Source organism: Entelurus aequoreus, linkage group LG08 (genome assembly GCF_033978785.1).
Source record: "Entelurus aequoreus isolate RoL-2023_Sb linkage group LG08, RoL_Eaeq_v1.1, whole genome shotgun sequence".
Lineage (NCBI taxonomy): Eukaryota > Metazoa > Chordata > Actinopteri > Syngnathiformes > Syngnathidae > Entelurus > Entelurus aequoreus.
In genome coordinates, this window is record NC_084738.1 from 63429301 (window position 1) to 63441800 (window position 12500).

The 12500-nt window shown below is 42.6% G+C and overlaps 1 protein-coding gene across 2 annotated transcripts in view; it reads left to right on the forward strand.

Moving 5' to 3' along the window:
- Window positions 1-12500, forward strand: part of lamc3 (laminin, gamma 3) — a 326552-nt gene that overhangs the window by 307556 nt on the left and 6496 nt on the right. For both annotated transcript variants that reach the window (XM_062057021.1, XM_062057020.1), the window contains exons 24-26: window positions 8254-8391; window positions 8471-8573; window positions 8643-8845. In XM_062057021.1, coding sequence (XP_061913005.1) covers window positions 8254-8391; window positions 8471-8573; window positions 8643-8845 — 444 coding nt within the window. The remainder of the gene's footprint in view (window positions 1-8253; window positions 8392-8470; window positions 8574-8642; window positions 8846-12500) is intronic.

The window sequence follows — 12500 nt, forward strand, 5'->3', positions numbered from 1 at the left end:
GTCGCCGTGGCAGCCGGAGGAGTCGACGTCGCTGTCGTGGCAGCCGGAGGAGTCGACGTTGCTGTCGTGGCAGCCGGAGGAGTCGACGTCGTGGCAGCCGGAGGAGTCGCTGTCGTGGCAGCAGGAGTCGCTGTCGTGGCAGCCGGAGTCGCTGTCGTGGCAGCCGGAGTCGCTGTCGTGGCAGCCGGTGCTGGTGCGAGAACCAGTCGTAGTACAGGTGCTGGTGCGAGAACCAGCCGTGGTGCAGGTACTGGTGTGAGAACCAGTCGTGGTGCAGGTACTGGTGTGAGAACCAGTCGTGGTGCAGGTACTGGTGCGAGAACCAGTCGTGGTGCAGGTACTGGTGCGAGAACCAGTCGTGGTGCAGGTACTGGTGCGGGAACCAGCCGTGGTGCAGGTACTGGTGCGAGAACCAGCCGAGGTGCAGGTACTGGTGCGGGAACCAGCCGAGGTGCAGGTACTGGAACCTGTGGTGGAGCTGGTGCTAGCCTTAGCCTTGGCGCTAGCTTAGGTGCAGGTGGCCTAGCTGGCGGTTGCGGCTTTGCAGTCCGAAAAACCGGTGGTGGCGGCCGGGCAGGTGGTTGCGGTTTAGCACGCAGACGGACTGGTGGCGGTAGCCAAGCAGGAGGTTGCGGCTTAGCCCGCCGAAGGACTGGTGGCGGTGGCCGAGCAGGAGGTTGTGGCTTGGCTGAGCGTAGTTGTGCCACCCCACTAGCACAGCTCCCAGTACTAGCCCCCTCAAGAAGCGGATACCAGACGCGCTCCTTGCGGTTTGGAACCGTCTTCAAGGGTGGGTGGAGGGAGGTCAGGAGGAGGGCAGAATCCTCTCCTCTAAATTGTCCAAAATGTCTATTCTTCAATCAATCAATCAATCAATGTTTATTTATTACTCCCCACTTGAGACTGAGTGGGAGCACAGGGGGAAAAAATATGTGCAGTGGGCGGAGCAATAGTCACTGGGGGTGGAGCTAGAAAGTCAGGTGACTGGGACTGACTAGATTTAGTCCTTAAAAAAATGTCCTGATAATGCTTAATTGCAGAATTAAAGTCACTTGTAAATGGCTGGCAGAAAGAATTGACAGAATGTCTAAAAATGTCTTTGTCTATGACGTCATCCAAAATGGACGGGACAACGTCATCAAGCGGCGTGTCATCAGGGGGTGCCGACGGAATGACGTCATAGCTGCAGTCCCAGTGATTGACAGGCCAGTCATAACAATCTTCGGTAAGGTAGTTGATGGGATTAACAGACCTTTGAAGAGGGGAATCTTGGGCTGAATGTAGCTTGCTGTGTGATGGTGGAGGAGTCTGTGGGAGTGGCGCGTCTTGGCAGCGAAGTGAAGACCTCTTTGGCGGCTTCCGTCTTCGCTGACGCGTCCGGTGGTGCTGGGGTGTGGCGATGTCCTCGGGCCATACGGAGTTGACTGGGACCAATCTACCGTTAGGACCCCAGATCAGGTCCTGGCGCTCCGAGGGGGAATAGCGAAGAGTCTCCGCCTCCATCGCTCGCAACACCATCCACGCACCTTCGTCCATCTCCTCCAACGTGCTCGCTGCGGGAGAACCTTTTCTTGCTGGCTTCCTACTGTAACGACCTGGTCGCATCGTGGTGCGAGGTGTTCTCCCAGAGATGCAGACGGCTTCGGACACAGCGTGTAGGTAGGAAAATGATTTATTTCAGCAAATAAATCAGACAGGAAAAAACAAAAACGACTAGCGTGGGAGCTAGCAAGCAAAATAGCATAGCCTGAAAGCTAGCAGGAATCAAAAGTGGTCGTTAGCTGTTGCGTAAAAGCAAATTAGGAAGCCAGACCGAGTGAGGCCAGGGCAAAGACTAAATAGCCCTCTGATTAGTGCCCGGACAACAGGTGAGCGTCTCGAACACTAACCAGAGGCAGCTGAGCACAATCTGCCGTCATGGCAACAGAAAAAAACAAACACAAGGTGCTGACAACACATGTGACTTGAAAACGTAAACAAACTATGATCCGGGCAGCGGATCCTAACACTCGACAGTATGGCAGTTTTTTCAGATTTAAAAAAAAACTGACTAGTGTTGTCCCGATACCAATATTTTGGTACCGGTACTGATACCAAAATATATTTCGATACTTTTTGATAATTTTCTAAATAAAGGGCACCACAAAAAATGGCATCATTGGCTTTATTTTAACAAAAAAATCTTACGGTACATTAAACATATTGTCAGGTTCAAACACTGATGACATCTATTAAACAAAACAGGAAGCAAGGAATTAAACAGAGACAGAATTCAATGGAGCTCAATTGAGGAGAAACACGTAGACACTGTACCCTTGCACAGTGTCGTCCCACGCTCTGACGGAAGATTGTATGCCTCCTCTTTTATTTGGACTTTCCCTGATTACATGGCAACGGCTTTTTCTAAGGGAGGGGGGGTCGTAAACAGCCATCACCTTTGGTGACAAAACAGACTTGTAGCCTCGCGGTTTATTCTTTGCTTGGAGTGAGAAGAAAAAGTAAAAATTAAGAACATGTAAATAAAAGTGGAAAAGTCACCTCGACAGTATGGCAGTTTTTGGGGATTTTTTTAAAAACTGACTAATGTTGTCCATATACCAATATTTTGATAGCGGTACTGGTACCAAAATGTATTTCGATACTTTTCTAAATAAAGGCCACCACAAAAAATGCCATTTAGAGCTTTATTTTAACCAAAAAATCTTACGGTACATTAAACATATTGTCAGGTTCAAACACTGATGACATCTATTAAACAAGACAAGAAGCAAGGAATTAAACAGAGAGTAAAGCGCTTTGAGTCACTTGAGAAAAAGCGCTATATAAGCGCTTTGAGTCACTTGAGAAAAAGCGCTATATAAATGTAATTCACTTCACTTCACTTCACAGAATTAAATTTAGCTCAATTGAGGATGGTGAATGGGTTAAAATTTGTATAGCGCTTTTCTACCTTCAAGGTACTCAAACCGCTTTTGACGCTAGTTCTACATTCACCCATTCACACACACATTCACACACTAATGTCGGGAGCTGCCATCCAAGGCCCTAACCACGACCCACCAGGAGCAAGGGTCTTGCTCAAGGACACAACAGACGTGACAAGGTTTGTAGTAGGTGGGGATCGAACCAGGAACCCTCAGGTTGCTGGCACGGCCACTCTCCCAACTGCGCCACGCCGTCCCCAGAGAAACGCGTAGACACTGTACACTTGCACAGTGTCGTCCCACGCTCCGACGGAAGATTGTACGCCTCCTCTTTTATTTGGACTTTCCCTGATTACATGGCAACAGCTGTTTCTAAGGGAGGGAGGGTCGTAAACAGCCATCGCCTTTGGTTACAAAACAGTTCAAAGAAAAGGTCGTAAAACAGTTAAAAGAAAAGGTGCCTGGAGGGAGGTCAGGCCCTGCCTCCTCTCCGCTTTGTAGATCTCGGGTCAAGACCAAATCTTCCTGTGGCTTACAATACATCAAAGAAACCGACACCTTCATGTCGCTTCCCATCCTACACAGTGGAGTTTTACAAGCCTTTTGCTTGGTAGGATCAAAGACAGCTTTTGTCCTCTCGCAGGGCAAGCTGATCTCAATGTAACAAAGTTTTGTGATAACTTAGATACAATTATTCTGACACATATGTTTCTTATTGCAAGTTTGTCCTTAAATGAAATAGTGAACATACAAGACAACTTGTCTTTTAGTAGCGTAATAAATAAAGGCTAGACGTATCTCACTTTGCATGTTATGAATTTATATCACATGTTAGTTTCACATTTGAAGTTGAGTTGCTGACATAAATTAACTTTTACACAATATTCTCATTTTATGTGTTCCTCCTGTATAATAAGAGTAAAAAGGTTGGCGCATGTAACTTTTCTCTGACTATATACAATTGAACATTCACCTACCGAAAATTGGGAGCACTGTGGCATAGGGTTGTCCCAGTACCAATATGTTGGTACTAGTACTAAAATGTATTTTAATAATAATAATAATAATACCTGGGATTTATATGGCGCTTTTCTAAGTACCCAAAGTCGCTTTACATGTAGAACCCATTTTGATACTTTTCGGTACCTTTCTAAGTAAAGGGGATCCCCCAAAAATGGCATTATTGGCTTTATTTAGGTACATTAAACATATGTTTCTTATTGCAGTTAAGTCCTTCAATAAAATAGTGAACATACAAGACAACTTGTCTTTTAGTAGTAAATAAACAAACAAAGGCTCCTAATTAGTCTGCTGACGTATGCAGTAACATATTGTATCATTTTCCATTCTATTATTTTGTCAAAATTATAAAGGACAAGTGGTATAAAATTAATTATTAATCCACTTGTTCATTCATTGTTATTATCTGCTTGCTTTCTCTTTTAACATGTTCTATCTACACTTCTGTTAAAATGTAATAATCACTTATTCTTCTGTTGTTTGATAGTTTACATTAGTTTTGGATGATACCACAAATTTAGGTATCGATCCGATACTAAGTCATTACAGGATCATACAATGGTCATAATTTAAGTCCTCATGTGTCCAGGGACGTATTAACAGAGTTTATAAACCTAATATAATTTTTTTTTTAAAACGACCGGTACTTTTTAGAGACGGTATTGTACCGAATATGATTAATTAGTAACGCGGTACTAATCTAGTACCGGTATACCGTACAACCCTAAATTAGACTGTAGTCAGACCAATGTGGTCTGTAAATTTGCAAACGAGCGCTCACCCTTTAGAGCACAGCTGTAACTTCCTGGCACTAAACCTGCAGAAAATAGTTCTTCCCAGGTTTCTCTACGTGGAAGTCGCTTCCTAGCGGTCCCACCGACAGACACTTCACCGTAAAGCGTGCCGTTTTAACAAAATTTTGATGCACATAGGTTTTTATCAAAGTCTTTTTTTCTGCAGAACGTGACATTTTCAGTCACGTCCGTATCCTCTCTCCTCAGCTGCTCCCGGCCGCTTACTGTTAAAGACAACAGATGATTAGATTACCACGTGCCACCTGTGAAATTTAATCACCTGCCAGCTGTGTCTCGCCGTCAGCACTGCCACGACCCTCCCCCGTCTGATGGTGCTCTGTCCTCAGCACCATGGACAGAGGCGGTGACCTTTGCTCCACACTCTATATTTTTTAAATTTTTACACTTTGCGCTTCTTTGTTACACATTCTTAAGCATTTCTTACATATTCCTCATTTTTGCACCTTCATTTTAAGAATTTATTCTTCAGTGTTCAATGTGATTGTACAATTTTGTTTACATTGTTTTTGAGTGTTTTCTGGCAATAGTACTTCCGGTTCAAAGCACTAAACAGAACCTGTCGAAGGGATGACAAATTATAACACGCCTTTTTAGGGACCGAGTCCCTTTGGGACAGAGGACCCTATTGTATTTCTAGCGTTTTATTATTATACCGCCGCCTCTTTGAGCTGTAATTTGACCCCCTTAACATGCTTTAAAACTCACCAAATTGGACACACACATCAGGACTGGCGAAAATTGCGATCTAATCAAAAAACCAAATCCCAAAACTCAAAATTGCGCTCTAGCGCCCCCTAGGAAGAAAACACGGACAAAACTGCCTCTAACTCCCAGTAGGAATGTCGTAGAGCAGTGGTCCCCAAGCACCGGGCCGCGGACCTGTACCTGGCCGCGGACCAATTGCTACCGGGCCGCACAAGAAATAAAAAATAAAAAAATAATAAATTTAAATAATTTTAAATATATATATTTTTTTTTTTTTATTAAATCAACATAAAAAACACAATATATAAATTATAGATCAATATAGATCAATACAGTCTACAGCAGGGGTGTCAAACTCATTTCGCATCGTGGGCCACATACGGCCTAGGGAGATGTCAAGTGGGCCGGACCATTAAAATTATACCATACTCTGCTATAAATAACCAAAATATCATGTCTTTCCTTTGTTTTGGTGTAAAGAAGCACAAGAACATTAGGAAAATATTGAAATTTAATGAACTATCCTTTTACAAAACATTTCATGAAACACCTCATATTTCCTTAGACAAATGTGCAATTTACTTTTATCATTCACAAATATGCATTGCAACTGATCCCACTGATTGTACAAAGGCACAAAACTTTAATTGGTACTGAAAAATATAGTAATGCACTTTAAGATTAAATGAGACTTTTAAAGAAAGGAATTTTTAAACCACTTACACATACGCATATAAAATCTAAATGTAATCCCTGCGTACACCTTACAAACTAAGGAGAGTGATTTTAAATGTGTAATGAAGAAAGTGTTCGCCTGTCCTGTAAATCTGTAAACTTCATACATGAAACATACATACACATACAATACATACTGAAAATTTATGGAGTTGTATGAACAGTAGAATTCCATCACACAACTTTTGTTTTGAAGCTGCTGACTAACATTAAAGTGCACATTTTTTAAATCACCACAGTAAGGATTCATCTTCACAGAGCTGTATTCTTTCAATGCAAACAGTATCTAAGGCAGCATTTTAAAGGTGTTAGTCTAGTCTGGACTTGTATTTGTTCCTGAAACTTGGCATCTTTTGGCCTGTACAAGTGCATCAACACCAGGTGTCATGTCCTGACTAGCTGTCACTTTCAGAATGTCATTTAAGTGCTTGTTTGTGAGCCTTGAACGCATTTTTGTTTTATTGATATTCATCACTGAGAAAATTTGTTCACAAAGGTAGGTTGTCCCAAACATGCACAAAATTTTAGCAGCCAGGGCTGTTCATTTGGGGTACCCTGGTAGTAGATACTGATAAAATCTGTCCAGACCTACAGAGGCAAATTTGCCCTTCAAATCTGCATCACACTGCAAATCAATTATCTCTAGCTGAATTTCGACCGGCAGATCAGAAGCTTTAACTGTGAAAGGTGAGCGAAAAACTGAAAATTCTGTCTCAAGTTCACAAAATACCTGAAAACGTTTCTCAAACTCCCGCAGTAGTCCTGCAATTTTGTCTTTGTGATGAGTCTCGTAGTGGCGTCGAATATTATATTCCTTCAATACCGAAACTTGTTGCAAACACACCAAGCACGAAGGTTTTCCGTGCATCTCTGTAAATAAATAGGACGTGGTCCATTTTTCTTTGAAAATTCTACACTCCTTATCTACTTTTCTCCGTTTGGATAACGACATTTTGGCTAATGAGGGTGTAGCGGAGAGGTAGAGACCAAGGTATTAACAACGTCGTAACAAGCAGCAGATGGCGCATTGATACCGTCTGCTGTTTTCAGTCTGTCTCAGTGATGCGGCTTGTCTTCTACTCTGATGGAAAGAGTGCGCCCCTTAGCGGATAAACCATGAATTGCAGCGAATTTAAAATATTAATTCCATGTCTTTTATGCATTTTTTCCACTTTCAAATTATCCTGCGGGCCTGATCGAACCTCCTTGGGGGCCGGTTCCGGCCCGCGGGCCGTATGTTTGACACCCCTGGTCTACAGGGATACAGTCCGTAAACACACCTGATTGTATTTCTTTATGTAAAAATAAATAAATAAAAAATTTTAAAAAATACATATAAAAAAAAAATCCCCACTCCCCACCCCCCCACCCCCGGTCCGTGGGACAAATTTTCAAGCGTTGACCGGTCCGCAGCCACTGTCGTAGAGACATGAAACAAAAACCTCTATGTAGGTCTCACTTAGACCTATATTTCATACACTGACAACCCCCAGCAAAAATCAACAGGAAGTTTGCAATTCCCCCTTCAAAACGAAAGTTGAGTAAAAACAGTCAACTTTTTTCAAACATTATCTCCTCTGAGCGCGTTTGTTGTGTCGGCTTCAAATTAGCACAGGAGACAGATTGAACCCTCCTGATTAAAAGTTGATGAAAGAGTTTTAATTACTGCTCCGGTTTGGATTTCATGAGCCCTCAAAGAACCGCTGCGGAGGTCCCGTCCATCGCTGCTTGCAGCTTTAATTTTTGCTTGTTTTTGTAACTATTTGCATTATGGCCGTCAGCCAAGAAAAATATATAAATGACCTGCACCGTTTTATAAGCAGCAGGATTCAAAGCGCAGGAAAAAAAGTAGCGGCTAATAGTCCGAGAGAGTTAGTTATTATTTACGATAACAATTCATTGACAAGCCCTTAAATTATACACAATTTTGTGAGTTTTTGGTAGGTTTTCATTGAACAAAGGACACACCAAACTTTGAGATGAATGACTTTTCATTGGCTGGTGATGGATGATACCTTTATAAACATGTTCAGGTGTTATCCCGCCTGTTTTAGTCTCTTCTGCAAAAGACCCAAGAACTGGATCAGCACCTTCAGTCCCAAGACGCTGTCATCAGCAAGATCAGAAGCGACACGCGACCTCTCGTCGAGTCCTTTCACGAGAAAAAGGAGTCTTTGGACGACGTCGCCGAGGTGACGTTACGACGTTGAAAATGAGGCGCTAGCTGAGCCGTAGGTTGTATGCTAATTCCATTGTGTGTTGGCGTGCCAGCTGCAAGCTCGTGCTCAAGGGGCCAAGGTCCTGGCTTTGACCTCGGTGGTGGCTGGGAAAGAGGTGGAGTCCGAAGCCATCAGCCTGCATAGAGATCTAAACAGTGAGTCTGTTTGATTTTTTTTCGTGTAAAGTTGGAAAAATAAAACTGACCATAATGGATTATAATCAGACATGGTGCGAGAGTGGCCCCATCGACAGGCCCAGACCAAAGCTGCCATGAAGAAGGAGAGGCCCCTGAAGGACAAAGTTCTCGCTGTGGTCACCAAAAGGATCTCTGAGATTGAAACCATACTAGAACCCGCTCTGGAGAACTCCAGCCTGGCCAGGAACGCCTCCGGGGAAGCGGAACTCACCGCAAATATTGTGGCTCAGGTAAGAAACTTGGACAGTATTGTGACCGACCTGAACCGTGCTGCTGGCTGAAACCCTGTTTAAACATTCCAGTCCTTCATCCTTGACTCTGAACATATGTGTATTACAGATACCAAAATACCAAAATAGGTTATGACGTTCTATTGTGCTGTTAAGGTTTTCAGAAGGTGAAGAGAAATCAGGGGCTGTGGCCCGTTTTTGGGAAGAAAAAGGAAGGATAAGCAAACATCTGATTATGATATTGTCAATACTTGGTCCTTGGGGTTTGTTTTTCCGGAAGGCAACGGAAAGTTGGCGCGGGCAAGACGTGAATGTGAGTACATGATTTTATTTAACACTATCAAAAAAGAACAAACGAAAGGCGCGCACAATGGCGGAGGTACAAAACTTGGCTAATAAAAACAAAAGACTTGCACAAAGGCAAAAAACTATAAACATGAAACAAAAACTTACTTGGCATGGGACTGTGAACGTGGCATGAAGCAGAGTGATGATAACGTGTGATGTCGCCAGGATGGACAACAGAAACAGACAGGCTTAAATAGTGACATGTACAGTGAAAACAGGTGCGTGACTCAAAACGTGAAACAGGTGCGTGACATGACAGGTGAAAACCAATGGGTTGCTATGGTGACAAAACAAACAAAAGTGCACAAAGAGTCCCAAAACAAAACTGAACATGACTAAAACAAAACATGATCACACAGACATGACAGACATAAGCAAAAAAAAAAGAGAAATGGTTTGGGTCAAACCTTGGGAAAGGCAGCAATACAGCATCAATCACAAAAGAAACCCATTTGGAAAGTAACCTTTGACCAACAGTAAAATACAGTCGAACCTCGATTTAGAAACTGAATTTTTTCCTTGAACATGGTTAGTAAAACGAAAAGTTTGTACAGTGAAGCAGAGTTCCCCGCAAGAATCAATGTAAACATGCTAAGAGCATATATATATATATATATATATATATATATATATATATATATATATATATATATATATATATATATATATATATATATATATATATATATACATAGAGGCCCATTTCCAGAAACTAATGGTACAATGTGTTTGCTCATTGGCTCAGAAGGCTAATTGATGATTAGAAAACCCTTGTGCAATCATGTTCACACATCTGAAAACAGTTTAGCTCGTTACAGAAGCTACAAAACTGACCTTCCTTTGAGCAGATTGAGTTTCTGGAGCATCACATTTGTGGGGTCAATTAAATGCTCAAAATGGCCAGAAAAAGAGAACTTTCATCCGAAACTCGACAGTCTATTCTTGTTCTTAGAAATGAAGGCTATTCCACAAAATTGTTTGGGTGACCCCAAACTTTTGAACAGTAGTGTATATACTGTATATATATATATTAAACGAAAATAATGAGGGGGTAATGGATCAACAATCTATTTTATCCAAACAACACAACAACATTACAGCAAGCTTAAATATCAACACTCACACTCACACACATAAAAGTCTCATTGGCATGCTCCAAAACGTTAACCACCATGTTGTTTCCATAAAAAACAAAAATAGGCAAATCATTTGTATCTTGTGTCTGAGAATATTTGTAGCATCGTTTAACACTCCGGGAGTTTCGGTGACTTCACATTGCAGCCGCCGCTAGCATCAGCACAAACTCGGAATGTGAGGCGATCCTTCATCGGCGTGTGTCCTGGTGGTGCCTTCTCCTTGGCTGTAATAAAGGTCCGCTGTGGCATCTATTCGAAACTGTAGAGCAAGACTGTGAGAGTTCGGACCAACTCAAAGCGTTACTGATCACACAAAGTGTCAGGTTCAAACACTGATAACATCTATTAAACAAGACAAGAAGCAAGGAATCAAACAGAGACAGAATGAAATTTGGCTCAGTGAGGACAAACGCGTACATCTGTACCCTTGCACAGTGTCACTATGCTCTGCCGGAATATTGTACGCCTTCTCTTTTTTTTGGACTTTCCCTGATTACATGGCAACAGCTGTTTCTAAAGGGACGGGGGTCGTAAACAGCCATCGCCAAAGAAAAGGTCGTAAAGGAGTTCAAAGAAAATGTCTTAAAAGAGTTCAAAGAAAAGGTCGTCTGGAGGGGAGTCTGGTCCTGCTTCCTCTCCGCTTTGTAGTTCTCGGGTCAAGACAAAATATTTCTTTGCTTGCTTCTTGCTTGGTAGGATCAAAGACAGCTTTTGTCCTCTCGCCGGGAACTCAATGTAACACAAAGCTTTTTGATAACTTAGATACAATTATTCTGACACAAAGTGTGCGCAACGTACGACAATCGTGCAATAGGTCGAAACACTTCAAAATAGGCTTGTGTACAGGAAGTGATGTCATCAAAACGGCTCCACACAGAGGCATATTTGGCGCGATGTAAAGATTCGTAAAAATCGAAAAGTGGCAAATAGAGACCTTGGTAAATGGAGGTTCCACTGGAATGGGTGATCTCCGCCATCACCACAGTCTTGGTCTCATGTTCTTGGAAGGTGAGAACGGGAGCAGAGACCTGTGCAGGACACGGGAATGCAGCAGGAGGATATAAAAGTCTGGCATAATTTAGACATAAAACAGTTACTGTAAGGCGAAGCGATACAACATAAAAGACATAAGCAGCACTTAGACTGAAATTGTTGTTAGGCAAGAGATTACTGAAATATGAACTGTGCCATAACATAAGTCTTGGCGCGGGACTAAAGTCAGCCAAATGGTTGTGTCTATTAAAGGCACCACATGATGGAATACTTGAAGAAACTCCCTGACATTCCAAAGGGGGCGCTAAAAATTGGTTGAAGTCAAAGCAGTCCTATAGATGGACCTCTCCTTTGAAAACTGAATATTTGGGGTGTTATTGTTTGTCTATCGTGTCCATATTGTCCACGTGTGTGTGTGTGTGTGTGTGTGTGTGTGTGTGTGTGTGTGTGTGTGTGTGTGTGTGTGTGTGTGTGTGTGTGTGTGTGTGTGTGTGTGTGTGTGTGTGTGTGTGTGTGTGTGTGTGTGTGTGTGTGTGTGTGTGTGTGTTCTTGTATTTCTACCCTTCTTGAGACATCAACAAGGAAAAGTACCGTCCATATGAGGACCGGTTAACAAGTTAGGACCCAAATCATGGTCCCAATACGGAAAAGCATTGCATCTAATAGAGAGCCAAGTCCGTGAACATTGCTCCAAAGTCAGGATTTTTTTTTGTGGATTTAATGTGCATACAAAAGTAAAAATTGTCAGGTGCAAAGGCAGCAATGTATGGTAAAACAAGACGGCAGCTAAAGAAGGACTTAACTATTCATCCCCGGAAAAACCCGCCAGGTGAACAGCTGATTTTACAACATCCGGTGCTGACGTAAGACAACCCGAGTCCCAAATGTGGACCATAGGATGAACAAATACACTACGGTACTAAGACTATAGTGGACATTAACAGTTAGCTTCTACAGCTGGGTTGCCCAAAGTGCGACACAGGGGCCATCTGTGGTCCGTGACTCGTTCGTCATCGGCCTTAAGCACGTTACGAAAAACTCAAAATAGAAATCTCATTTGCACCCCCTGGTGGTGAAAACTATCAAAATTACGATGGTCCCAAAAAGGAGGGATTTTTCAAATTGACTGTGTGTCGGTTTTAAAAGTGCCCTCCCTCTAGTCAACATATGAAATAACA